At 34.7% G+C, this 25,470-nt stretch overlaps 1 protein-coding gene across 1 annotated transcript; it reads right to left on the bottom strand.

The window, feature by feature from the left end:
- Nucleotides 1-1,095: 1,095 nt before the first annotated feature.
- On the bottom strand, nucleotides 1,096-24,175 carry HEBP1 (heme binding protein 1). Its single transcript, XM_074269130.1, has 4 exons — nucleotides 23,957-24,175; nucleotides 15,126-15,264; nucleotides 12,117-12,297; nucleotides 1,096-1,557 (listed from the first exon to the last, which is right to left on the bottom strand). The coding sequence occupies exons 1-4, from the start codon at nucleotides 24,032-24,034 to the stop codon at nucleotides 1,386-1,388; spliced, it is 570 nt and encodes a 189-aa protein (XP_074125231.1). The 5' UTR covers nucleotides 24,035-24,175; the 3' UTR covers nucleotides 1,096-1,385.
- Between the last annotated feature and the right edge of the window lie 1,295 nt (nucleotides 24,176-25,470).

Genomic DNA, 25,470 nt, shown 5'->3' with positions numbered 1-25,470 from the left:
TTGCCACCACAAAAAAGGGCTGGCACAAACATTTTTGCACATGTGGGTCCTTTTCCCTTTTTTATGATCTCTTTGGGCTATAACCCCAGTAGAAAACACTGATGGATCAAAGAAAATGCACTATTTGATAGCCCTTTGAGCATAGTTCCAAATTGCTCTCCAGAATGATTGAATCAGGTACAGTACAGCCTCTGAGGTTGCTTCTAACTTTGAGATTCTGAGATGATTTAAAATATGGCTTAAGGAAAATAAGTTTGGCAGTGATGTGTCTGGCAGGATAGAGTATAAAAGCTGTTGAATCAGTTTAGGTATGAGACAATGAGGGACTTTATAGGATGACGGCATTAATCTAGCTATAAAAAATGTTTGAATGGATGAATGAAGCATATCCTCTGAGCAATGTCTAGTCTTCATGGCAAAAGTGATTTTTTTTTTTCATCATCATCATCATCATCATGGATAAGGACGGAAGATTAGGTAACATTTATATAGTGCTTTAAGTTAGCAAAATACTTTACAAACATTATTTTATTTTCACAATACCTGTGAATTAGATACTATCATTGTCCTCATTATTTATCAGTTGAGGAAACTGAGGCAGACAGATTAAATGTCTTGCTCAACATCACATAGCTAAACTGAATTTGAACTTAAAATTTTATGATTCCAGATCTAACTCTCTATCCACTATGCCACCTAGCTGAATTATGGTGTCTCCCCATATGACAGAATTGGATGATGGTGCCCAAAAAGAGAGAGACATATTCCCCATTTGTTGCTTCTCTCATTTCACAGTTATTGATACAATGTTGTCCATTTAACTTGAAGGCTCTACAAATATTGATTATATAACAAGATTTTAAGAACACTATGTTTTGATTATTTATTTATTATTTTTTTTTTTTTTCAGATTTTTTCAAAGCCGAAACACCTGTAAGGATCAGTGTCAAGTAAATGAGTACTTTTTCAACCACAAAAATACAAAATTTAACAGACATATTTTAAAAAATGTAGTTTTCACTGTACTTTCCTTTTGGCCTAGTTAGTAACAGAAAAAAAATCTCTTGTTTACCACAGAACTTCCTAAATCAATTCAATTCAGTAACAAACATTTATTAAGTACCTATTATAGACATGGCAATGTGATATCACAGGAATGCAATTTATTTTAGTTGTACAATGTCCCACCCAGAGAAAGGAAATCTCAAAAACAAAAAATAAAAACCAAGCCCCAAAGACCTGGAAGAATACAATACTGACTTGGCAGAAAGTTATGTTCTGTATCCATTCCCCTTTCAAAGTTTAATCTCCAGTAGAAATTACAACCATTAAACTAACTTAAAAAACCCATTTCCTGGAAGACTGGAGCCTAGTGAGTCATTGACTCACTTTTTTACCAGCCAGACCTCATTACGTCTTCCATAAGGCTTCATGGGAGGGTCATATCCAGCACAGAAGTAGAAATCAGTCTGGTAGTTTGCTGTTCCTTCCAGAACTGAGCGTAGCTGGGCTGCTTGAGACACATAATCAGCTTCTTTAGCATAACCACCAAACTGCCTGTGGAAAAAAAATTGAGGAACTGGGTTGAGAAATGGCATTCCCCAGCTCTGACAACCAAGGGATGAGGGATCTAGACTCATGGTTTGCTATTTTTATGAAAAATATGGGAAGATGAACCTCCCCAAATTCCATAGGGAGCTGTCAGGAAGTTTTTGTTATGGTCTCTGTTAACCCCATGACCATAGCTTTTTCCTGCTCTGCACCTCTAATATTTCCTTAAACTTAGCTCCTTTTCTTTCTTGGATTTTTCTCCTCGGCCAGCTATGGGCACCAAGTAAAAAGAAACAGCTGAGAGAAGTGAACTCGGAGTTGTAATGGCTATTGGCCCAAAGCATTCCTTTTATTCTATAAGTGGGAGTTTAGCAACTAAGATTCCTATTAGCAGCTCTGGACTAGAATCATGCATTAACGGCTGGGAAGGGCCTTAAGACCATTTGTACAATCCCCTCAATTTATAAGTGATTTATATAATGATTCATTTCTTTGAAAAAGAACCTATACAAACTGAATACAGTCATGAATTAATGTTCTATGATCTCCATAAAGAATAAAAAAAATTTATAGTAATGCCTCAAATAAGGACATTTCCTATATCAGTTTTGTGGCTAAAGGATTGGAAAATATGATGAATTGAAACCTCCCTTATCTGATTATTACCACTTTTTTACTTTAAATTCACTCCAGTGACCTAAGTTTATAATATCACATGTGGGGTTCTGTCTATTCTCTGAACAACTCTCAGAGGAATCAGGAGAAATTTGTATTTCTGATGATCTTTTATGACTCAAAAGTCTATTTGCACCGAGCAGATTCTAGCCAGATGTATTATTTTTGGTGGAGCCATGTTTGTTCTTTTACAAGTGCTTAGTCATTTTTAGTAAGAACTCAATAATTTGATTATAGGGATATATGAGAACATTCAATATTTCATCTTAAAGGGAATTTGTTATTTTAACATCTGGGCATGGTTAACAATCTTAGAATATTACTATCTCTGAGAAATTAGGCTGTGAGTGATCCACTGGACAATGGAAAGATATATGGTGAGTCTAAGTGACCGCAGCATATTTCCAATGGTGAACCACATTCACATCATCCCTGAGGAAATACAGAATCAGAAAATGAGATAGATTGAGCATGTAGTATAATTAAGGGATGGAGAGATTCACTGTTACTCTTGAAATGAAAAAAAAAAAAAAGACTTCATCTGAGATCCACAAATTTCAGTTGGTCCATGAACTTGAATCATAAAATATTACATTTTTATTTTCATTAACCTCTAATGAAAATTTAATAATTTGTTCAATTACAAAGTGAGGCTACATATGTTATTTTAATAAGGGTTCTATAGGTCATCAAATTGCCAAAGGGATTCATGACAAAATAAAAAGTTAAGAATCCCTGATTTAGAAGTCATCAACCAGCATTTATTAAATGTCTTTTATATTACAGACACTGTATTGGGTGTTGGAGATATTTCAACACATTGGTGGATGTTTTCTTAAAGGATCTATGGATAGACATGGAAAAAAATGACACCAGCTAAGAAGGAGGTTTTGGAGTCAGAGATCTTGGGCCAGACATCCTACTTCTACAGAATATATGCAATTGAGATATTTTCTTCTACAGAGAAGAGAAGACAAAATAGAAGAAATAGATAGTAGATGAGGCAAGTTGACATTCATCTTTATGAAATAATATGAGAAAAATGGACTGAAATGGTTCTTAAGTGATTCTTAAGGGAGACTACACTAAACTATAAAGTTTGATGTAAAACCTTGAAAATTCTTTACTAACAACCAGAATTTAAAGCTGGATAGGACTTTAAAAGATGTCTGAGGCTCATAAACTCTTAAGGTCTCTGTTAGGTATTGCTCAGGGTCTACCCTGAATATTTTCAGCCATGGAAGAAATGTCTATGATGAGCTCAGTTGATTTTCAGATACTTCTAATTGTTAGATAGTCCTTCCTTATATTGAGGTGAAATAACCTCTCAGAAACTATCACCTATTGGTCCAAATTCTCATCTTTTAGAACAAATTTTAGGTTTCACCTTTCCCACATAGAAGGAACTGCCAGAGTTTGTTCCCTGTTGGTAAAGCCTTTATGCCATGGGAAAATATCAGAGAAGGACTTGGTGGAGGATTTTTAAAAATGTTATTTATTATTATAAATTTGATTAAATATATATTTTAAAGCAAAGTAAACTCATGTTCATATAAAAATACCATCTAATAATTAGCCCTTGTCAATTTACAACTATAGGGCAATAATATATATTTACTGATCAAACCATGATGTGCCAAAACCCAGATAAGTAAGAGAATTATTTGAACATTTCAACAAACATTTCTGGCTCTATTTTTCCTTACTGTCCAACTCTTTGGAACATGCATCTTCTTTAGAATTCTCATAGTCATATTATGAACCTAAACTCATTATAAATAGGACTTTTAAAATTTATCTTTGAACTGCATGCTATTTGCATAAATTTGTGATTTTATTCCAGAAAAGCACAGAAATTTCCACAACCACCTCAGATCCCACTTCATCTACATCTTAGGAGCTAAGTCCCATGGAGTTACTTAAGTAAGAGCTTTGCTTGGGGTCACACAGTTGATTAAACATGTTGTGAACTCAGGTCTTCCTGGTCTTGAAGTCTAGCATTATTTACTACATCAGACTGCCTCTGCTTAAGAATGTAGAAATTTCATATGGGTCCACCTCACAAGCACGCTATCCACTAATCGTCAACCAACAAAAAACCCTAGCCCATACAATACTGGCTTCCAAATGCAAACCAGCAATCTTTGAAAGCAGCAGGATGTTGCATAATTATCATTCAGTACTTGTACATGAAAGGAAATCCACTTGTGCTACTGACTCAGCTTATGATGATCTTGGACAAGTAATTTCACCTCTCTCTGCCTCAGCTTCTAGTTTATGAAAGGAGTACTTGCTCCTTTCCTAATTAGTGAAGATGTTTTGAGAGTAAATTAGATAATGCCTGTAAAGTTCTTTGAATTCCTTGAAATACACACATACAAATTACAAGGCATTATTATTTATGTCTGTTAACAGGTCTATAAATCTTCTTCAAAGATGTTCTCATGGGTCATTCTATTTTACCTCCACCAATGTCATAACCTAGTGTGAGTAATAAATAATTCAGTGACCAAGAACACTAAGGAAGAACAATAAGCCATAGATTTTGGAAACATAAAGGAAAAGATTATCTAAAAAGAGAAAGTCTCTACAGATACTTCTAAGAGATAAAATTATACAAAAGAGGTATAATAACTAGTAGAAGTGATGGGTCAGTAATAGGGAGAATCATATCTAGGGGCAGAAGTACAAAAGGAAAAAATGTAACAGAAGGAGCATGGTATAATGGAAAGGATGCTGAATTTAAGAATTAGAAAACCATAGTTTGAATTGTAGCAGTCCTATTCCTTCTCATCTGTAAGAACTTTATGGAATTGGGTTAGGTGACCTTCAAGGTCTCTTCCTACTCTAAATCTATGATCCCATAATCCTTTAATTATAATCCTAAGAATGATTTTTCCACATGAAGCATTCCAATGCTAATTTTTCCTATATTTATAAAAATTCCTCAAGAGATTTTTATGAAGTACTCACTTTATAACAAGGCACTGTAACAAAAAAGTACAAGATTAAGTATTTATTCTAAAAAAAAATTCAATCTAGTTGGGATGTTAAGGTAAATATATGATTAAATAGTAAAATTATTAGAATAGATACATCAGAGCTCATTGAAAGATTTGCAGTCACTGTGGGCTAATGTAACTTAGAGAAGGCTTCATGGAAAAAGTGTGACCTAACTTAGAATGAAACAGTTGTTCTCACTCTAAAAAGGGATTAGGAATTAGTGGGAGATACCTGAATAAGAAGCCTTTACTGCTTACATTACTTTTGTTGATTACTAAAAAGTCTTTCACTTATTTCTGACCTTATGGCTTAGTCATTTACTGCAGATGTACTAAATGGATCTAAGCATAGTAAGGATATAGTAGTGTATCTAGAGTACACATGGAAAATTGTTCTATATTAAAAAAATTACCACCAAAAATAATGTTTAGAACAATTGATATATAAAACCTGACGTCTTTCTGGGAGATTGTTTATGCTTGTTATGGTTTTGCCTAATTCTATATTTGTTATCATCATTTCTGAACAGAACTGAGTTTGACTTCAAGCCAACAAAGGATGCATACCAAAACATCCTATTAGTCACTTGGTATACATGGATAATGTCAACTTACATGGCTTTCCTGAAAAACATATTAAGCAGCTAATGTATTACATGGAAACTCTCTTCAATATGAAAATGTCATCTGGATCCAATAAATGTGAAATTCTCAAGCAAGAAAAGTAAGAGACCAATGACTTTAAGTATGAATTGAGAGAGGTCACCTAGAACCAATAAATAAAAGCAATACCAACAAAGATCTGTTGGAAAGTTTAAGGTCATTAAAAGCAAAATCCAGAAATGATACTTGATAATAAAATGAATATAAAACGAACTTGATTTCTCAGATGATTTTGAAAATGATATGGGCACAGTTAGATTGGAATTCAAAAATACACTTTTTGAGTTTTATGGCATAAACCCAACTAGTAGATTGATTATACCACAAATGAATAAATTTTTAAAACTGGCATCTTTTAAAAATCCACCTAAAGAATATATTCTCTCACAATATTTGGTGTAGAGAAGCTGGCATATAATACCCTGGTTGGTATTTATCTACTTTGCAGTTATACCTCCACAATGCTACAGATAATAGGTTGACTTTTGAGAAAGTTATTAATTTTACTTCTACTAACCCTATATTACCATACCACTACAATGGCATCAATGATGACAATGATTACATGTCAGAATTGAGATATCCTGACAGTTTAGAGATTGAATTGAATCTCTGCTAAGATCCTCTTATCTCTCTAAATCAGGAACACGATCATTTAAAGCTAAATATCTAGCATATAATTTTCTTTGGTTGTTTGAACATAAAGTTCTTAACTTTGTGTTTATGTGTCATGGACTCTTTCATAATCTTATGAAACCTATTGATCTTTTCTCAGAATAATATTTAAAAATGCATAAATAAAATACATAGATTTATAAAGGAAACAAATTATATTGAATTAAAGATGTAATTTTTTCCCTCCTCAAGTTTATGGAGCCTTTGGGGTCTGTGGCCCACAGTTTGAGTAACTGCTGTAACAGAACTAGTAGATTCTTAGGAGTCAGAGATGTGTAAATTTTTTCCCTATTTGATCTCCTTTGCTATTTTTTTCCCTGTTGTGACCAGAAATGAAATGAGTCAAGAAAATAAAGTCACAAACCTGGAGGTATACTTTTTAGAATTAGAAAGAAAGGATGATAGTACAGTATGTCTGTAGCCTTTAAATGATCAAAGGCCTTCGCCTAAGGATATTTACATTCATCTGTTATAAGTACAGATGACACAGGATCTTTTTTTTTTTTAATTAAGGAAATGACTTCAAATGTTCCCCACAGCACTATTAATATTAAGAGCACTTACAAAATTATAAAAAATAAATTAATAATATTTATAAATCAATAGTCCCTCTACTATGAAGTCACAATTTAGAAAAATGACTTAAGGGTACAGTATTTCAGCAATGACAACAACTTATCTAATTAATTCCTTTTAAAAATAACAATTCTGCTCAACCTTTTGATCCAATTCTGCTTTTCACAGAAACAAGAAATGACAAGACTTGTCTTGCAGAGTAGGATATTGTTCTTGGTTATGCAGTGCCACTTGGTGGCTATTTGAAGAATGACTACTCAATCTGACAGATGAAGTCAGAGGAAACCTTCATAAACTTGGTTTTCCTTTGAAATTAGATTCTGAAATATTTTGGTAGAAGATAGATGTCATTTCATCCTAGGTTTTCTTTACAGAATCCAATTATCACTTTTATTTGAACTGATTTAATATAAACTTCAGAAAAGCAGACTGTATATGCAAGAGAAGTTCCTGGGTTCAGAAAAAACATCTTTCTTATTCCCTCTCTTAAAAATCAAATGAAAAAAGAAAACAGATCAAAAAAAAAAAAGAATCCCTATCTCTTTCAAGGTTAGGTATAGAGCCATTTTCCTTATTCTCCCAGATTGTACAGTCTGTCCATTGCAGCCCACAAAATTATCTTAGATTTAGTTTATGTGTATCATATATATATATATATATATATATACATATATATACATATATATGTATATATATATATATATATATATATATATATATTTCCCCCAATAGAACATAAGTTTGAAGTGAAGGACAGTTCTCTTTTTATCTCTGTATCCCCAGTGTAAAGGGCAGTGAATAGCATATGCTATTAGATGTTTAAGAAATTTTTTTTATGAAGAAAAAAGAATATGAGAAGTAATGAAAACAAAATAATTTGGGAAAGAAAGGAGAATTCAGGACATTGCCCAATGAGAGTGAACAGAGCATAAGCTCCCGTATGCACACATTCACATGAAGATATCTTTTGGTGGTGGCTTAGTTAGCTCAGATAGGAGGTGCAGGAGGACAGAAATAACTGATGTGGGGAGAAGCTTCTTCAGGTGTGGCTTTCAGGAGGAGAAAGAGCATCAACTGCTAGCTTAGTGTAAGTATTCTTGCTAACTAGTGTGCTAAATTGTTTTTGTTTTGCTTAAAGGAGCGGAAATGCTATCACAAATGAAAACATAGTTAAAATATTTCATAATCTTTAAAAATATAATTTAAAAATTTTATATTCTCTAAATTTCTTTGTCCCTAAATAAGATCTGATGGCCCTGACCTTGAAAAAGGTGGGACAGGAAGGAGTGACAAAATATATTATATCTCATTACATGAAAATTCTTTATCTTGTCTCTTCCCCAATCCTCATGTATTCAAATGAAGCAATGTACAGATTAGAGCTTCATGCTTCAATATACTCTTTATATCACCAAGCCTTGAATTGGAAGAGAGAGATGATTAGCTTTTATAAAATTTTGCTAGAACTCAGTTCTTCTGCCTAAGTTAAGGACAAATCTCTAGATATACTGATATATATATATATATATATATATATATATATATATATATACATATATATATAAATATAGATAGATAGATAGATAGATAGATATACATATAAATCTATATCTATAGATATAAACTAACATGCATTTCAAAGAATATCTCTAGATATATTGACATATCCTCAGTGCTGAGCATATAGTAAGTACTAAAGATTTGTATCTTTGCTTGAAAAGTTACTCAATTGTAGACAGCCTTTGACTCAGCAATACCAACTATAATTGACATATACCTCAAAGAAAACAAAGAGGAAAAATATCCATATATACAAAATATTTATAGTAGCTCTTTTCATAGAAAAAAAGAACTGGAAACTAAAGGAGTATTTGCCTATTGGAGTATGGTTAAGCAAATCATGGTATATGAATATACTGGAATATTATTTTGCCATAAGAAATGACAAAATGACAAATAGATTCAGAGGAGACTGGGAAGACCAAAGGAATTTTGAAGGCAAAAAGACCAAAGAATTAGTGCAGGGTAAAGTGAGTAGAAATAGAATAAACACATATAATGACAAAACATGACAGAAGAAATAAGATTTGAAAAACTCTGGAACTGGGATCAATGCAATAATCTATCAGAGAACTAGATATAAAACAAATTGCCTACCTCCACCCAAAAGTGATGGACTCATAGTGCAGGATAAGAGGGATTTTGTTTCATTTGACTACTATGAGGGTTTTCTTTTTCTTTTTTCATTAGCATCTTTATATATTACCAACAAAGTCCAGAAGCAAGAAATAAAGGAATTTCATTTAAAATAACTGTAGACAATATAAAATACTTGAGGAGCTATATGTCAAGATAAACCCAGGAACTACATGAACAAAATTATAAAATACTTTTTTACACAAATAAAACCAGATCTAAATAACTGGAAAAATGTTAATTGCCCATGGGTAAGTCAAACCAATATAATAAAAATGATAATTCTACCTAAATTAATTTGATTATTTATATCATACCAATCAAATGATCAAAAATTTATAGAGCTAGAAAAATATTAACAAAATTTATTTGAAAAATAATTAATTTAATTATTTAATAAATAATTCATTAAATGATTAATTATTTAATGGGGAAAAAACTGCAAAGGAAGATAGCATGGCTGTGCTAGTTTTCCACTGTATTATAAAGTGGTAATCATCAAAACAATCTGCTGGCTAAGAAATTGATTGGTGGAACAATAGAAAAGAGTAGATATACAATATGCAGTAGTAAATAGTAATAATAACCTTCTATTTGATAAACTGAAAGACTCAAGCTTTTGGGATAAAACCTCACTATTTAGCAAAACTTCTGGGAAAACTAGAAAACAGAAGGCAGAAACTAGATATAGATCAACATTTTACACTTTATAATGCGATCAAAATAGATACATGATTTAGATGTAAAGGATGATATCATAAACAAATTAAGAGAGCATGAAAAAGCTTACCTGTGACATCTATGGAGAAGGTAAGGATGTATGACAAACAAGAATAGAGAACATTATGAAATATAAAATGGATGATTTTGATTACTTCAAATTAAAAAAAAAATTTGTACAAACAAAACAATGCAACCAAGATTAGAAGGAAAGCAAAAGCTTAATTTTTTTCCTTTTTCTTTTCTTTTCTTTTTTTTTTTTTTTAACAACAAGTGTCTTTAATAAAGACCTCATTTCTCAAATATATAGAGAACTGAGTCAAATTTGTAATACAAAGCATTTCCCAATTGATAAATGGTTAAAGGATATGGACAGGCAGTTTTCAGGTGACGAAATCAAAACTATAGACGTATGAAAAAGTTTTAAAAATAATTTTGGCTAGAAAAATGCCAATTAAAACAACTCTGAGGTATAACTTCATGCCTATTAGATTAGTTAATATGATAGGAATGGGAAATAACAAATGTCAGAGAGAATGTGAGAAAATTGGGACAACAAATTGGGGAGAGATTTGGAACTATATCCAAAGACCTATAAAACTTTGTATATTCTTTGCTCCAGTAATACTATTACTAGTACTTTATTCTATAGAGATTGCTCATATAGCACAGTATTTTCTCTGATGAGGGTCTGCCATGCTGGGTGGTCCTATGCAGTGTCTTCCATGTTAAACAATTGTTTCTAAAGTATTTGAGAGATATCTTAAGAGTGTCCTCAAGATGCTGTGCTCTATGAGCAAAGCAGAATTGAATTAGCCCAAAGGAAATGGCAAATATGTAAAATTAGAGAAGCTACCCCAAATATTCATATGGATTATTTGTGTCTGACTTGTGGCTGAGCATTCCAAACTCATATTAACTGTAACTTGATTCTAACATAGTGATGTCATTTTAGTCCTCTTCAAAAATAGAGGACAACTTATCTTACAGAGATTTAAAAAAAAAATGAAAAAGGACCTATTTGTACAAAAAATATACATGATAGCTTTTTTTTGTAGAAGCAAAGAATTGGGAATTTTTTTAAACTTTCTCCAGTTATGTGTTAAAACAATTTTTTTTGTTGAGTATGTACATTCATTTTTAAAAACACATTTCCTTATGAATCATGTTGGGAGAGAAAAATCAGAACAAAAGGGAAAAACCATAAGGGAAAAAAAAAACAAGAAAAAAGTGAACATAGCATGTGTTGATTTACATTCAGTCTCCATAGGTCTCTCTCTAGATGCAGATAGCATTTTCCATCTAAAGTTTATTAGAATCATCTTGGATCAATGAATGGCTGAAAAGAACCAAATCTTTCTTAGTTGATCACTGTACAATTTTGCTGTTGCTATGTACAATGTTTTCATGGTTTTGCTTGTTTCATTTAGCATCAGTTCATATAAATTTCCCAGGCCTTTCTAAAATTAGACTGTTAAAATTTGAACATAAGGGGATTCCATCAACTGGAGAATGATGAACAAACAAATCATATATGTAATGGAATACTATTGTACTGTAAAAATAATGAGCTGGATGCTTTAAAAAAACAAAACAAAACCTGGAAAGACTTACATGAACTGATGCAAACTGAAGTGAGCAGAAACAGGAAAACACTGTACACAGTAACAATACTGTGTAATGATCAACTGTGTATGAGTTAGTTGTTCCCAGCAATACAATTCCAAAGGGCTGCTAATGAAAAATGCTATTCACTTCCAGAGAAAAAAACTGATGAGAATGTTATTTTTCACTTTCTTTTTTTCTTTTTCTTTTTTTATCTATGTTTTCTTTTACAACATGACTAATTTAGAACTATACTTTATATGATTGCACATGTATAACATATCAAATTGCCTACTGTCTTAGAGAGGAGAGAGGAAGGGAGACAATTTGGAACTCACAATTTTAGAAAATTAATGCTAAAATTATTTTACGTGTAAATGGAAAAAATATTTTAAAAAATCATCATTCCAAGAATTAAATTCCACTTCTTTTCTCTGACAAACATTCTCTTACGTGGAATAGACAGTGATGTTTTCCCTCTCTTCCAACCCAATGCTTTTATCATTGGGAATTGGAGTATCAGCTTGAAATTGGTTTGGAATTCGGAACCAGACTTTAATTTTCTTCTGTAGAGTGCCATCCTCATGAGGGAATACAGCAAAAGATATAGGGGAAGTCATCCCCATCCCAACTCCTAAAAATGAAAAAAAAAAAACAACACAAGGACATGGAACCAAGCAAATATTAATTATAGCACCTAGTCCTATTATGACATTAAATATTTTTTAAAAACTGGTCACTGATACAACTGCATGCTGATAATTAATTATCTTAAAGTCATAAAAACATAGTTTCTTTTCTTATAATGGAATTGATGCTGAATATTTTAAGTATAAAATCCACATATAACACTGAATAGTATAGTTGAAGAGCGTCTTCTATGTGTCTAGCACCATAATAATGAGAGGCAAAATAACACGGTGAATAGAAGGATGATCTTAGCATCAAGAAGAGTGGGGGTTCAAGTCCCACTTAATACACACCCAAGATGTATGACCATAAGTACTTATTATCTTAGTACCACAACCAATCCTTTAAGAACATAAATGGAAGACATGCAGCTAAATTGCTTCAGTGAAGGGTGTTTCCATGCCGGTACTACACAGTTACATAGACTGATAAGACCACAGATCTATACTAGCCCCTCCCATGAAAAAAAGCCTCCCAATAACCACCATATGGTGCAATCTTAGCCAAAAAAAAAAAAAAAAAAAAATTCAAACTACTATTTTATGCATCCAAACTATAGTTTGCATAGTACTTGACAGTTTAGAAAATGTTTTCAAATAAATTATCTTATGCCAGTGCTCAGAACAAGTTTTCTTATCTCCATTTTACAGATGAGAACAGAAACATTAAATAACATGTTCAAGGTTCTACAGACAAGGAAGAGTCATAAGGACTTCCAGCTTCTGCTACAAAATATCTTCCATTACAAGATAATCTCATTATGTAGAGGATAACATTTTTACAACTTCCTGGTGATCAATGTATTCTTTGAAATCCTTGATTTTAAAAATGATTATTTGTAATTATAAATAATTTATTAACCATACTAGGTTAGTAAGACCTCCAGCAGCAACCTAAAAATTAAAATGGTTCCTCTTTTTCATCTAGTTTGATGTCCCATTTTCTGGTTTTCTGCAAAGGAAAACCCATACTAGAAGGTACAAATTGAAATTCTGATTGTTTTGTTACCTCTTGGCAAGAACTTCTTTGTATTCCTTAATTTTTTTTAAGTCAATAACTGATAAAAGTTTAAGATGTGGTATTTCTCACCTCTGTGGATGATACAAAACCAAGAGGGGCAACTAACATGCTGAATGACAGAGTCAAGATACAGACAGCTTGAAAATTGAATCCAGTGAAATTCAATAGGGATAAAATACCTTATGTTCAAACAAATTTGTAAGGGTTGGCTGGGGCTTGATGACTTTGTTGGAGGAAAAAAAAAACCACTGGGGAACTTAGGAGACTAGAAAATCAATATGAGTCCATAATGTGGTAAAGTAGCCAAATAATTAATTTAATCTTTGGCTATATCAAGGAAGATCTGTGGCCAAGATTAGGGAGGTAGTTGTATTTATTTTAGTTAGATCACATCTGGAGTGGTGTGTTTAGCTCTGGATATCACATTTTACAAAGGACATTAATAACACGGATTAAGTTATCAATAGGTTACCACAGGAAAATTAACAGGATATTAAAAGGCATAGAAATTATGGCAAACTGCCTTGCCAGGATGATCAGGAGACATGTTCATGAGTCCCATGGGAGACAACTTTTTCAATCCCAGAACCCCCTAGCACTTCACTGTCCTGGCTGGTGATTGCCTCAATCTCCCACTCTTTACAGGTCTGATTTTCACTGTGTTTCTTTCACTTAACTTTCAGAGCATCTTTTCCACAACTGACTTGTCACCCATGTTCCTTTCATTCATTCATTCATTCATTTGAGAATTAACTGAAGCAATTAGCAATGTTTAGAAGAGAAGAGAGGACTTGGGGGAAAATGAAAATTGTCTTCAAATATTTGAAAGAAAATCATTTTTTTTCATAGGACAGAACTAGGTACAATGGGTAGAAATTAGAGAGACAATTTTAGGTTAAATGTCAGGAAAAAAACCTTCCTAACAATAAGAATTGTCCCAAAATTGGTTGGTAATGAGGTAATGGGTTTCCCCTCACTAGAAGATTTTTGAGGAAAGTCTAGATATCACTTGAAAGGTATGTTTTAGAGGGATTCTATTCAGATATGAATTGAATTAGTTGGCTTCTAATGTTTTATCTCACTCTTGAGATTCTAGAGATTATGATTCTGTAAAGAAAAATAATCCTAGTAATGCTAAAGATAGCCTTAAGAAATTGAACTATTACTATCCATTTCACACTTTATATTGATTGTTCTAATCTGTCACCTTCTGCTACCCCCTTTGATAGTGAACTCCCATCAAATTACTACTCTCCCTATCTGAATATTATTTAATTATCCACCTGCTATTAAGCAAATAATCCTAAACCACAATCTTCTTTCATCCCTATTATCTCTATCAGAGGAGGGAACCGTGGTTTTTGTAGCCTCCAGGGCCTTGCACAAGGCCTAGAATGTAACAGTTTTTAAAATAAATGCTGCTGATTGATTTTATAGTCATTGGCTGTCAGATTTTACTCTCCTACTAGATTCATGAGAGGAGGGACTATGTCTTAGTTAAGCTGCATCTCCTATAATACAAAGCTACTTCACAATAACTCATTGAATCAAATTAAAGTCAGCTCTAAACACCTTCCAATGCTCTTCCTCATGAAGTATTTCCTTTAGTTGCTTTAATATGCCATCAGCACCAAATTTCCAGTAGGTATCTAACAGCAATTTTGGCTACAGAAATGAAATAACTATATATTTTGCCAAACTCTCCTGGGCAGGTGAAAGCACTGACAATCCGGATCTTATTAAGCCACTTACCTTTGTCATTCAAGCCTCCAACATACTTCAAAATTTTTGGCATGGCTTCCTTTAAGGCCTCATCAAGGGGCTTTTCGGTCACTTCCACAGTAGCAAACTTTCCACCTTCACAGTCCCTTTCTTCATAAGTCAGCTCTTCCTACGGAGACAAAACACTTTATAATTAAGTAATAGCCTCAAACTATGATCTAGCTGGGCAAAATAAGGTTCCAGTTATATGAGGCATAAACCTGTAAAGGACAATGATAAATGGAATGTGAAAAACTTGAGTGAAGAGCCCTCTGGGGATGGCTAAAGAATAGTCAACATGTATTGGCAAGTGCCTCTGAGGCTTTAGAATGAGAATAGCATGTAATCTATAAATTCAAACTTTTCTCCATTTCCAGTGACAAGCCATCTTATTTAAGAGCACTGTTATTATTGCTTCCTCTTTAGCTTTATCTCAGAGCTAGGTTTATTTTTTTGTGTATGTTATAAATGTACAACCATTTTAAACATATTTTCATATTTGTTATGTTGTGAAAGAAAAATCAGGACAAAAGGGAAAACCACAGGAAATAAAATGCAAACAAACAAACAAGAAGTGAAAATAGTATGCTTTGGTCCTCATTCAATCTCCACAGTTCTCTCTCTGGATGAGGAAAACATTTTGCATCCCAATTTTATTGGAATTGTTTTGGTCACCACATTGCTGAGAAGAGTCAAATCCATCACAGTTGATCGTCACATCACATTTGATTTTACTCTGTAGAGTGTTCTCTTGCCTCAGCTCACTTAACTTAGCATCAATTTATGCTAAATTAAATCTTTTCAGGCTTTTCTGAGATTAGCCTGCTCATCATTTCTTTTTTCTTTTTTCTTTGTTTTTTTTAATTAAAGCTTTTTTATTTTTCAAAACATATGCATGGATAATTTTTCATCATTAACCCTTGCAAAATCTTGTGCTCCAATTCCCCCTCCCCACCTCTCTCTAGAGGGCAAATAGTCCAATTAATGTTAAACATGGTTATGCTAAATCCAATATATGGATACATAGTTGTACAATTATCTTGTTGCACAAGAAAAATCAAATCAAAAAGGAAAAAAATGAGAAAGAAAATAAAATGCAAACAAACAACAACAAAAAGAATGAAAATATTATGTTGTGAACCACTCTCTGCTCTCATAGTCCTTTCCCTGGGCACAGATGGCTCTCTTCATCACAAGATCATTGGAACTGACTTGAATCATTGCATTGTTTTGAAGAGAGTCACATCCATCAGAAGTGATCATCATATAGTCTTGATGCCGTGTAATGATCCCCTAGTTTTCTCATTTCGCTCAACATCAGTTGATGTAAGTCTCTCCAGGCCTCTCTGTATTCCTCCTGCTGGTCATTTCTTACAGAACAATAATATTCCATAACATTCATATACCACAATTTATTCAGCCATTCTCCATCTGATGGGCATCCACTCAGTTTCCAGTTTCTTGCCACTACAAAGAGGGCTGCTAGAAACATTTTTGCACATGTGGGTCCCTTTCCCTTCTTTAAGATCTCTTTGGGATACAAGCCTAGTAGAAACACTGGGTCAAAGGGTATGCATGGTTTGATAACCCCTTGGGTATAATTCTAAATTGCTCTCCAGAGTGGTTGGATCCGTTCACAATTCCACCAACAATGTATCAGTATCCCAGTTTTCCCACATCCCCTCCAACATTCATCATTATCTTTTCCTGTCATCTTAGCCAATTAAGAAGTGTGCTGTAGTATCTCAGAGTTGTATTAATTTGCATTTCTCTGATCAATAATAATTTAGGACACCATTTCATATGACTAGAAATGGTTTCAATTTCTTCATATATTTAAAAAAAGTTCATTTATTCCTATATTCTCTAGTGTTTTTTTAAAATAGAAATGGGTACTGGATTTTATCAAATGCTTTTTCTGCATCTATTGAGATAATTATATGGTTTTTATTAGTTTGGTTAGTCAATTATGCAAATATAGTAAATTATACTAATAGTTTTTCTAATATTAAACCAGCCCTGCATTCCTGGTATAAATCCTACTTGGTCATGGTGTATTATCCTGGGGATGACTTTCTGTAATCTCTTTATTAATATTTTATTTAAGATTTTTGCATCAATATTCATTAGGAAAATTTGTTTATAATTTTCTTTCTCTGTTTTCATCCTACTTGGTTTAGGTATTTCTTCAATTAAAAAAAGTAGACTGCCTTACATCTATGTCTATCTATAAAGATTACAAAGATGCATGGGAAGCTATATGACCTGATTCAAAATGAAGTAGCAGGTTCAAGAAAATTCTCTCTTTTTGTATGTATGCACACATACATATAAAACAACTATAGTAATTCAAATGAAAAGAATAGTAACAAAAAGGTGAATGCTGTGATGTTATAATTACCAACCTAATTCCAGAGGAAAAGGTAAGAGGATGCATCATCACCTGCTATAATTTACAGAGGTAGAGATCTGAGGGTATAGAATATTGCTTATAATGGCAGACTTAATTGATGTGTTGCATGACAAAGGGGAATGATGAGCAAAGGTAGTTCCCTTGGTGAACCTGTTTTAAGAGGACAATTAATTCTAGACAGTTAGATGCTGGATCTGGAGTCAGGATCACAGGAATTCAGATCCATCTCAATCACTTACTAGCTATGTGACCTTTATTTACCTCTCATTTTCTAGTACAGTTGTAAAGATCAAATGAAATAACATTTGTAGTACTATTACTTGGGCAACCTTTTTTCTCTTTTGAGTGAGATTCAATCTATCTAAATTTATGACCCAATTCTGATCCTTGTTGTTATCTACCAACAACCAGGACATGTTTCCTCCTTTATCACCAAGTTCAGTACTAGCTCACTATCTTAATTCTTATCCTGATAATGAGCAACATCAACATTTATGTTGATACTCCTCCCATTTCCTCCACTTATGTAGCTGTCACTGCCTATTCCTCTATTCCCTTAGCTAAAATAGGGATGGTCACATTTTTTATTTTATCTATAAATATTTCATTCCCATCATTAAAAACTCTGAACTTCCATTATCTAATAATAATCTATATTCATTCTTTCCTTATGATTTATCCTCCTTATTTTATTCTTTATCTCTATCATGCCATTGCCAACAATATTTGTTTCAGACCTTCTTTTACAAGCATCCATTCCCTCCACCCTCCAAGGTGATGCTGTCACCTCATACTTTATGGAGAAAATTAAAATAATTTACTATTATCAATTCTTTTTTCCTTTTTCCTTATCACACAACCCATTGCTTTTACCTCTCACTAATTCCTTCTTTATTCCAATCTTTTTTAAAGAGGTATTTCTCACTAGGGCTATATTTACATGTACCTTTAATTCTATTTTCCCCCTATCCTCTTAAAAAATTCCCCTGAAAATATTCTTCTCTTCTCTCTAATTTCAACTGTGCCTAATGACTCCTTACCTATTGCTAATAAACAAGAACAATTTTTTTTCCTATCCTTAAAAAACAACAACAAAAACCTCACTAATCTTAGCATCTTCACTTATTCTTATCCTATGTCTCCTCTTTTTTTTTTTAAATGAAACTTCTTGAGAAAGTCATTGACATTTCCTGCCTCCACTTTCTTTTACTTTCTACTTAACCATCTGACATCTGACTTCCAACCTCAGAGAAACTGCTTGCTCTCCAAAGTCAGCAATGTTCTCATAATTGCTAAATCTAATTTCTTTTCTAAATCCCTGTGTTTGAGCTGCTCCCCTCAAAGTCATTAATGATCCCTTAATTGCTAAATCTAATCTCTTTTATAAATCCCTATGTTTGAACTGCTCCCTCCAAAGGCATTAATGATCTCTTAATTACTAAATCTAATCCCTTTTCTAAATCCCCATCTTTCTTGACCTCTTTCTAGCATTTGTCTCTGTTGATCACCCTCATTCTCTCTCCCCAAGTTTTCAAAACATTGTTCTCTCTCTTGATTTTTTTCCAAGTTATCTGATCACTCTTCATTCTCCTTACTGGACCATCATCCTTATAACATCTAATTACTGTGGGATATTCCTCAAAGTCTGTCCTAGTCTTTTTTTATACTCTCTAACCAGGTGATCTCATCAGCTTCCTTGGTTTTAATTATCACTTCTATTCAGATGACTCTCAATTTTTGTTTCTCTGAGCTCCAATCCTATATCACAAACTGGATCAAGACATATTTTTTGTTGTTCATTTTTTTCTTTCTCATTGTTTTTTTCCCTTTTGGTCTGATTTTTCTTGCACAATATGACAAAGATGGACATATGCTTAAAAGAGAGATGTTTAACCTGATTTTCATTAACAAGGAGGGACTGACTGCTAAGATAGAAAATGGTGAGAACCTTTGAGAGAGCAAACATGTTTTAACAGAATTTGTGATAATAGAGAAATAAGATTCTAGTCTAACATGCTTCATCAATTTTGAGGAGAGAAGATCTTGAAGAATTTGAAGGTTGGGAAATTCTCAAGATTGATATTCTGAAGACATTGAGAGAAATAATTCTAAAAAGGATACAAAGGAGAACTATCTACAAGACCAATGGAGTAAATTAACTCATTGCTCAACAAAGATGTTTTTAAAAAGAGGGAATTTGAGGGACTATGCATTTATTTGGAACCTACCATGTGCCAGGAGCTGTGCTAAGGGCTTTTTCTTTAAAAAAAAAACAAACCCAACAACATTATTGCACTTAATCCTTACAACATCTCTGTTCTAGTATTATTCTCATTGTGTGGTTGAGGAAATTGAGGCAAAGGATAAGTATCTTAGTCAGGGTCAGAGCTAGTAGATATTTTAGAGCTAAAAAGGATTTAAGAAATCATCTGCTTCAGTGTTTTCATTTTAGAATTGAGGAAACTGAGGTAGATAGCTGTTAAGTGACTTGACCAAGACTGGATTTGAACTTGAGTCTTCTTGATTCCAGGTCCAGCACTTTATCCACTGTTCTACCTAGATGCCAAAGGAGGTTTATGATAATTTTTAATAGGGTATGCATGCTCGGATGGTAGCTTTTTTTATAAAGCTGTAGCAAGAAAGTAGAATAAGATTTTTTTTTTCTGCTTGGCCCCAGATGGGAAAACTAGGAATACTACTGCAGAGTCAGATTTACATACGATAAAAAGCAGAACTTCCTAATAGTTACAACTATTTGAAAGTGGATTGGAAAAATTATCCATGCATATGCTTTGTAAATAAATAGACTAATTAATTTAAAAAAATAAAGTGGACTGGTTTGAGTCAGGGGGCAGTAGATTGTCCTTCACAGTAGGTCTTTATTAAGAGGTTGGATAAATTGTTAGGGATATTGTGGGGTGAATTCTTGACCAAGTACAAGTAAATTCTGTGTAGCCAACCTTCTGTGCTTCAAAAATCATTGCTAGTAATGGCAATGAACTAGTGAGTACTAGCTAGTGCATTGCCAGGAAAGAGAACTGCCAAGGCTTGTGCCTTATGACCCTGGATACAGTGGATATCGTTGTACTCCACTGCTTATCCAGCTACTCATGGCCAACACAAGACACTGGGCACAGTCCATGAACTGGCTGGGGTGAAACAAGTGTATAGTGATAAGGCCCAAAGCAACATATACTCCTCCACCTACCCATGGAATCAGTTCTTAACACCTGACTATGAGATCCAGCAGGAAGGGGAGGACTGGGTTAATGCCACATTGGGAAAGAAATATAAGGAGAAGCTTTTAAGGAATAGGGAAAAGTCTTTTGGACTCTTGTCTAACTCTTTTCCAAGGTGCTCTAATTAGCACTTTCTGCTGTCCAGTTTATAAAACTTTTCCTACACCTACCTCTTAGAGTAAGTAATGTTCTTCTTATTACCCCCTTTCATGGAGGAAAATAACTGTAGCTCTAAGACTTGCCCCAGTCATACTTCTACATAAATCTTTATTGACACTGTCTAGTGACCTTAATCACTATCTGTAATTACCACTTTTCTGTGATGGGATATATAATTTGGGCAGAAAGTCCCAAGCCTGCTCACATGTGGCCCCTATATTACTCTGACAGTGTTCAGAACACATAAATATCCGTATGAGAGAAGCCAGGTTGTAGGTATGAGGGGATAAAAATCTCCACTTCACAACACCTGCTTCTTACTCTGTTAAAGTTTCTGAAACTAGAAAAAAAGTAAAAAAGTCACTACAACTAGCTATAAGATCTTCCATATGCATAGTTGCCAAAAGAAAAAGGCAAGAGAAAATGAAACCAGAGCAAAGAGCTAAGAGTTAGATGGTCAGCTAAGTAATATTACTAAGCATATCTCTACTGATAGTACATTACTCATATGACAGTGCAGCTACATAGGAATAGCTTTTAATTAACCAATATTACCATGACCAATATTTCCATGAAGAATATAGCTGTGGAAAAGCCCCAGCTTGCATACAAAAGCACCATTGTCTGACTCTAAGCGTTTTATTAGTAAAAGGTTGATATATGGATAATGTCCAACTTGTCTTTTTTCTATTGATGGCAACACTATCTTCCCAGTTGTCAAGGATTGAAGCTTCAAAACCATCTAGAACTTTCTACTGTGTCACATTATACATCCAATTCCCAGTCCTGTCAATTCTATCAAAATAATATCTCCTGAATCTATTCACTCTTCTTACAGTGCTAAACCTGATGTATGTTCAACAAAACTACTGCTCTGGATTATTGCCACAGCTTTGCAAGTGGCCTCTCTGCCCCAGGCTTTCCTCTCTATGTCCCAAGGTTTCCTGAAAATCTTTCAAAGATACAGTCTGGCCCTCCTGAAAAATCTTACATGGCACCTTATTGCCTGCCTTATGGAATAAACTACAAGCTTCTTAGCTTTCTATGTATTTCCTTCTGTGGCGTGAATGTAAGATCTGAAATTAGGAAAACCTGAGTTCAAATTTGATTCCAGACAAATTTCTAACTGTGAGACTCTGGCCAAGTCACTTAATCTCTGTTTCAGTTTCCTAATCTATAAAATAGGGATATTATAGCACCTAACTCTCTGTAGCTAGTACCAGCTCTCAGGGAAGAGAAAAAGAGACAATAATTATAAAGAGCTTAGCACAGTGCTTGATACACAATAAATGTAAAATACTATATGTCTATACACATGTATGTACATCTATCAGCTACTGTTTTAATTGTTATTTATCTTATTTGTAGCTGGTTGTTTGTAGATTATCTCTACCATTAAACTGGGAACACTTAGACAACAAGGATTGTATTTTGCTTTTCCAGGCATGAAACCTGGCACAGAATAGGCCCTTGATAAATGTGCATTGACTCTTTGACAGGCTTTAAGGAGGCCTTCCTAATCTGCTTCAAGTTACTGCTCTAGCCTGTGCATTATTCTCCTTTATGCATTGTTTTCATTTCTGCAGCTGCTTCTGTCCTCTTCAGATTTTTCTACACTTGTTCACACAGTGACTGAGAATGGCTCACTCCAGAACTCCCATGGGTCAGTCAGTCAATAAATAAACATATTTTAAACACAGCCTAAATGCAAACTGGTTAAAATTCTGCATTTCTTCACGATCCAACTTCTCCATGAAGTTCCCCAATCTCTCCAGATGTTCCTCAAATATTCCTTAGCTACTTCCTGTCCTCTTTCTCTTTCTGTCATTTTCTACTTTGGAATTTAATTGTTTTTAATGAGGCACTTCCAAAAATGAATGCTAAAAACTTTCATGACCTCTAACTGGGGGAAAAATAGAACACTATTTAATTTTTAAAAAGGCATTTCGGAGGTAGCTGGGGGTGGGGGTGGGGGTGGGCTGGGGGTGGGGGATAAAGAAAGGGAGCAGCTAGGGGGCGCAGTGGATAGAGCACCAGCCCTGAAGTCAGGAGGACCCGAGTTCAAATCTGGCCTCAGACACTTAACACTTCCTAGCTGTGTGACCCTAGGCAAGTCACTTAATCCCAATTGCCTCAGTAAAAAGACATTTCCAAGCCTCAGTGGTGAAGTCATTAGATCAGGAGTCAGGACAGACCTGAGCTTCAATCTTGCCTTAGGAGGCATTTAGCTGAATGATCCTGGAAAAGTCATTTGTTCTCTCCAGACGTTTTCCTCCTCTGCATCGTTAGAGTTGTTAATAACACCTAATCACTAACCCTTTGCCAGACTCAGTTTCCTCGTCTTTAAAATGGGGTTAATAAGCGCACTCAGGGCTGTTTTGATCATCAAATGGGACACTATCTTTAAAAAGCTTTGAATGCTAACTCGGGTCATGATGGCTTCTTTAGTGTAACTTTCACAGGTTGTAAACCCCTCAAGGGAAAGAAGTGCCGACAATTTTCTTCTTTGCATTTCCAGTTCTATTTCAACATCTAATATCTATCTCCCAGTCAGAGTCTCTTTCGGATTCTGTCTCAGTTAATAAAAAAGGTCGTCGAATTGCAACCTTTGCCCCCCCAGAATGGGAAGTCTTTACAGGTGCCATCGCCAGGGTATACACATGTCCGAGGCCGCCTAAGCGGAATTAGTATTCTCCATTCGACTAAAAATTGCATCTAAATCAACGTCTTCCTCGTAAAGACTGGGTCACTTTCCCTAAATGCAACTCCTTTCAGAATGCAAATGGAGAATATTCGGGCGCTGATTCCAGAATTTGACCTGAATCTTTTAAGAGGAAGCTTGGTCTCCCCACTCCGCGTTTCCCCGACCCTCGGGTCCCCGAAGCCCCGGAGCGGAACGAAAGCCTTCCCCAAACTCGGCGGTCCGCCTCAGCTTCCTCCTTCAACCTCTAGTTCCTGATTGGAGGGAAGCGGAGGCTCTCTCCACTTTCCTTCGAGCCCGGCCTGCCTACCTTCCCTCCCTTGCTCAGGACCTCCCAGGGCCAATTCTCCACGTTCCCAAACAAGGAGTTCCTTATCATGCCCAGCATTTCGCCTCTGGGATGAATCCGCACGGTCCGGACGGTCACTCACAAGACCCAAGCCCGGAGTAGGCTGATTCCAGCGCTCAGATCAGCTCCTCTTCTCTCCCCAGCCCCCAGCGCCCAGCCTCAGCAGGAGGAGCCCCAGAAACAGTGGGGAGTGGGGTGGAGCAGCCCAATGAAGCCTCAGGGAGGAGGGACTACTCTAATTCAGTTCTTGTTGGGTTCCTCTACAGCTCTGGGAGCTGGAAAGGAGGAAGAATAATTGGCTAAGGGAAGGGCCTGGACTCCTCTAAGTAGGGAGTCCGACATTTCCCAGCCCCGGCTCAATCTTCTGTTTTGAGTTTTAGTTTAGAAAGAAATTAGACATTTTTTTTCCTCCTGATATTTTCCTGATAGTCATGGAAACAGATCTTTCTATCGGATGCAAAGGAAGGGGAGACAATCACAACTTGAAGAGCCATAATTTTGAACCTGAAAATGTTTCCTTCTATAACTTTCAGACTCTCCTCAAGTTTAATAATGTTTCTTCTGTACCCATCCCTTTACCCTCAGATCTTCCTCAGATTTAATAATGTTTCCTTCTGCACCCATCCTTTTATTTTCATACTTTCCCCAAGTTTAATGATGTAATCATCTCTTTACCCTCACACCTTCCTCAGATTTTCATCTGTTGGACTGGAGCTGAGCAAAATATTCTTTTGTTTCAAAAAATTCCCTGTCCCGTATTTCTTCTCTTTTTCATAACCAAATCCCTGGGGGAAAAAAAAAACAACAAAAAACAAAAACAAAACAAAACAAAAAACAAACAAACAAACAAAAAACCCTAAGGGGATAACTGCTCTTCAGTCGGGATTCCAATGTTATCAGACTGAAAGTTTCCTAAGTTACCAATGATCTCTTAATTGACAAATCTAATGATCTTTTCAGTCCTCATCTTCCTTGACCCATCTACACTGTTCATCACCTTCACTTCTTCCTGAGCTGTCTTGTTACTACTTTCTTCAGATGCTCCTCCAACCTTTTCAATTGCTTCTGAATTTCTTCTGTCAGTTCATTTTCTAGATGATGACCCTACATACAGGTGTGCCCAAAGGCTCTGTTACAGGTCCCCTATTCTGTTTCTGTCTCTGTGTCTCTGTCTTTCTGTGTTTGTCTCTGTCTCTGTTTCCCTCTTTCCCTTCCTCCTTCCCTCCCTGTCCCCCTTTCCATTTCCCTCTACCTCTTTCAGTATCTGTGTTTCTGTGTCTGTCTGTCTCTGTCTATCTCTCAGTTTCTATCTCCTGCCTCTCCCATCAACTCTTATAGGTTTAATTCTCTCTATGTAGTTTTTACAGAACATTTCAACATGTACAAAATCAATACCATTATCATCCTCCATTCCCACTCTTCTTCCAACTTCTTTATTTCAGTGGGAAGGTACTATCATTTTTATGATGTGCCTT

The sequence above is a fragment of the Sminthopsis crassicaudata genome, chromosome 5 (genome assembly GCF_048593235.1).
Source record: "Sminthopsis crassicaudata isolate SCR6 chromosome 5, ASM4859323v1, whole genome shotgun sequence".
NCBI lineage: Eukaryota > Metazoa > Chordata > Mammalia > Dasyuromorphia > Dasyuridae > Sminthopsis > Sminthopsis crassicaudata.
Note: the sequence above shows the minus strand (reverse complement) of the source record. Positions and strands in the feature narration are given on the sequence as shown.

Bases quoted from the DNA above. Each gene is read 5' to 3' on its own strand.
- HEBP1 (XM_074269130.1), bottom strand. From the start codon at position 24,034: ATGCTGGGCATGATAAGGAACTCCTTGTTTGGGAACGTGGAGAATTGG. The intron at 15,265-23,956 runs GTAGGCAGGCCG...TTGTCTCCGTAG, and splicing joins TCCTGAGCAAGGGAGGGAAG to GAAGAGCTGACTTATGAAGA. The intron at 1,558-12,116 runs GTAAGAGAATGT...TTTTTTCCACAG, and splicing joins AACATCACTGTCTATTCCAC to GCAGTTTGGTGGTTATGCTA.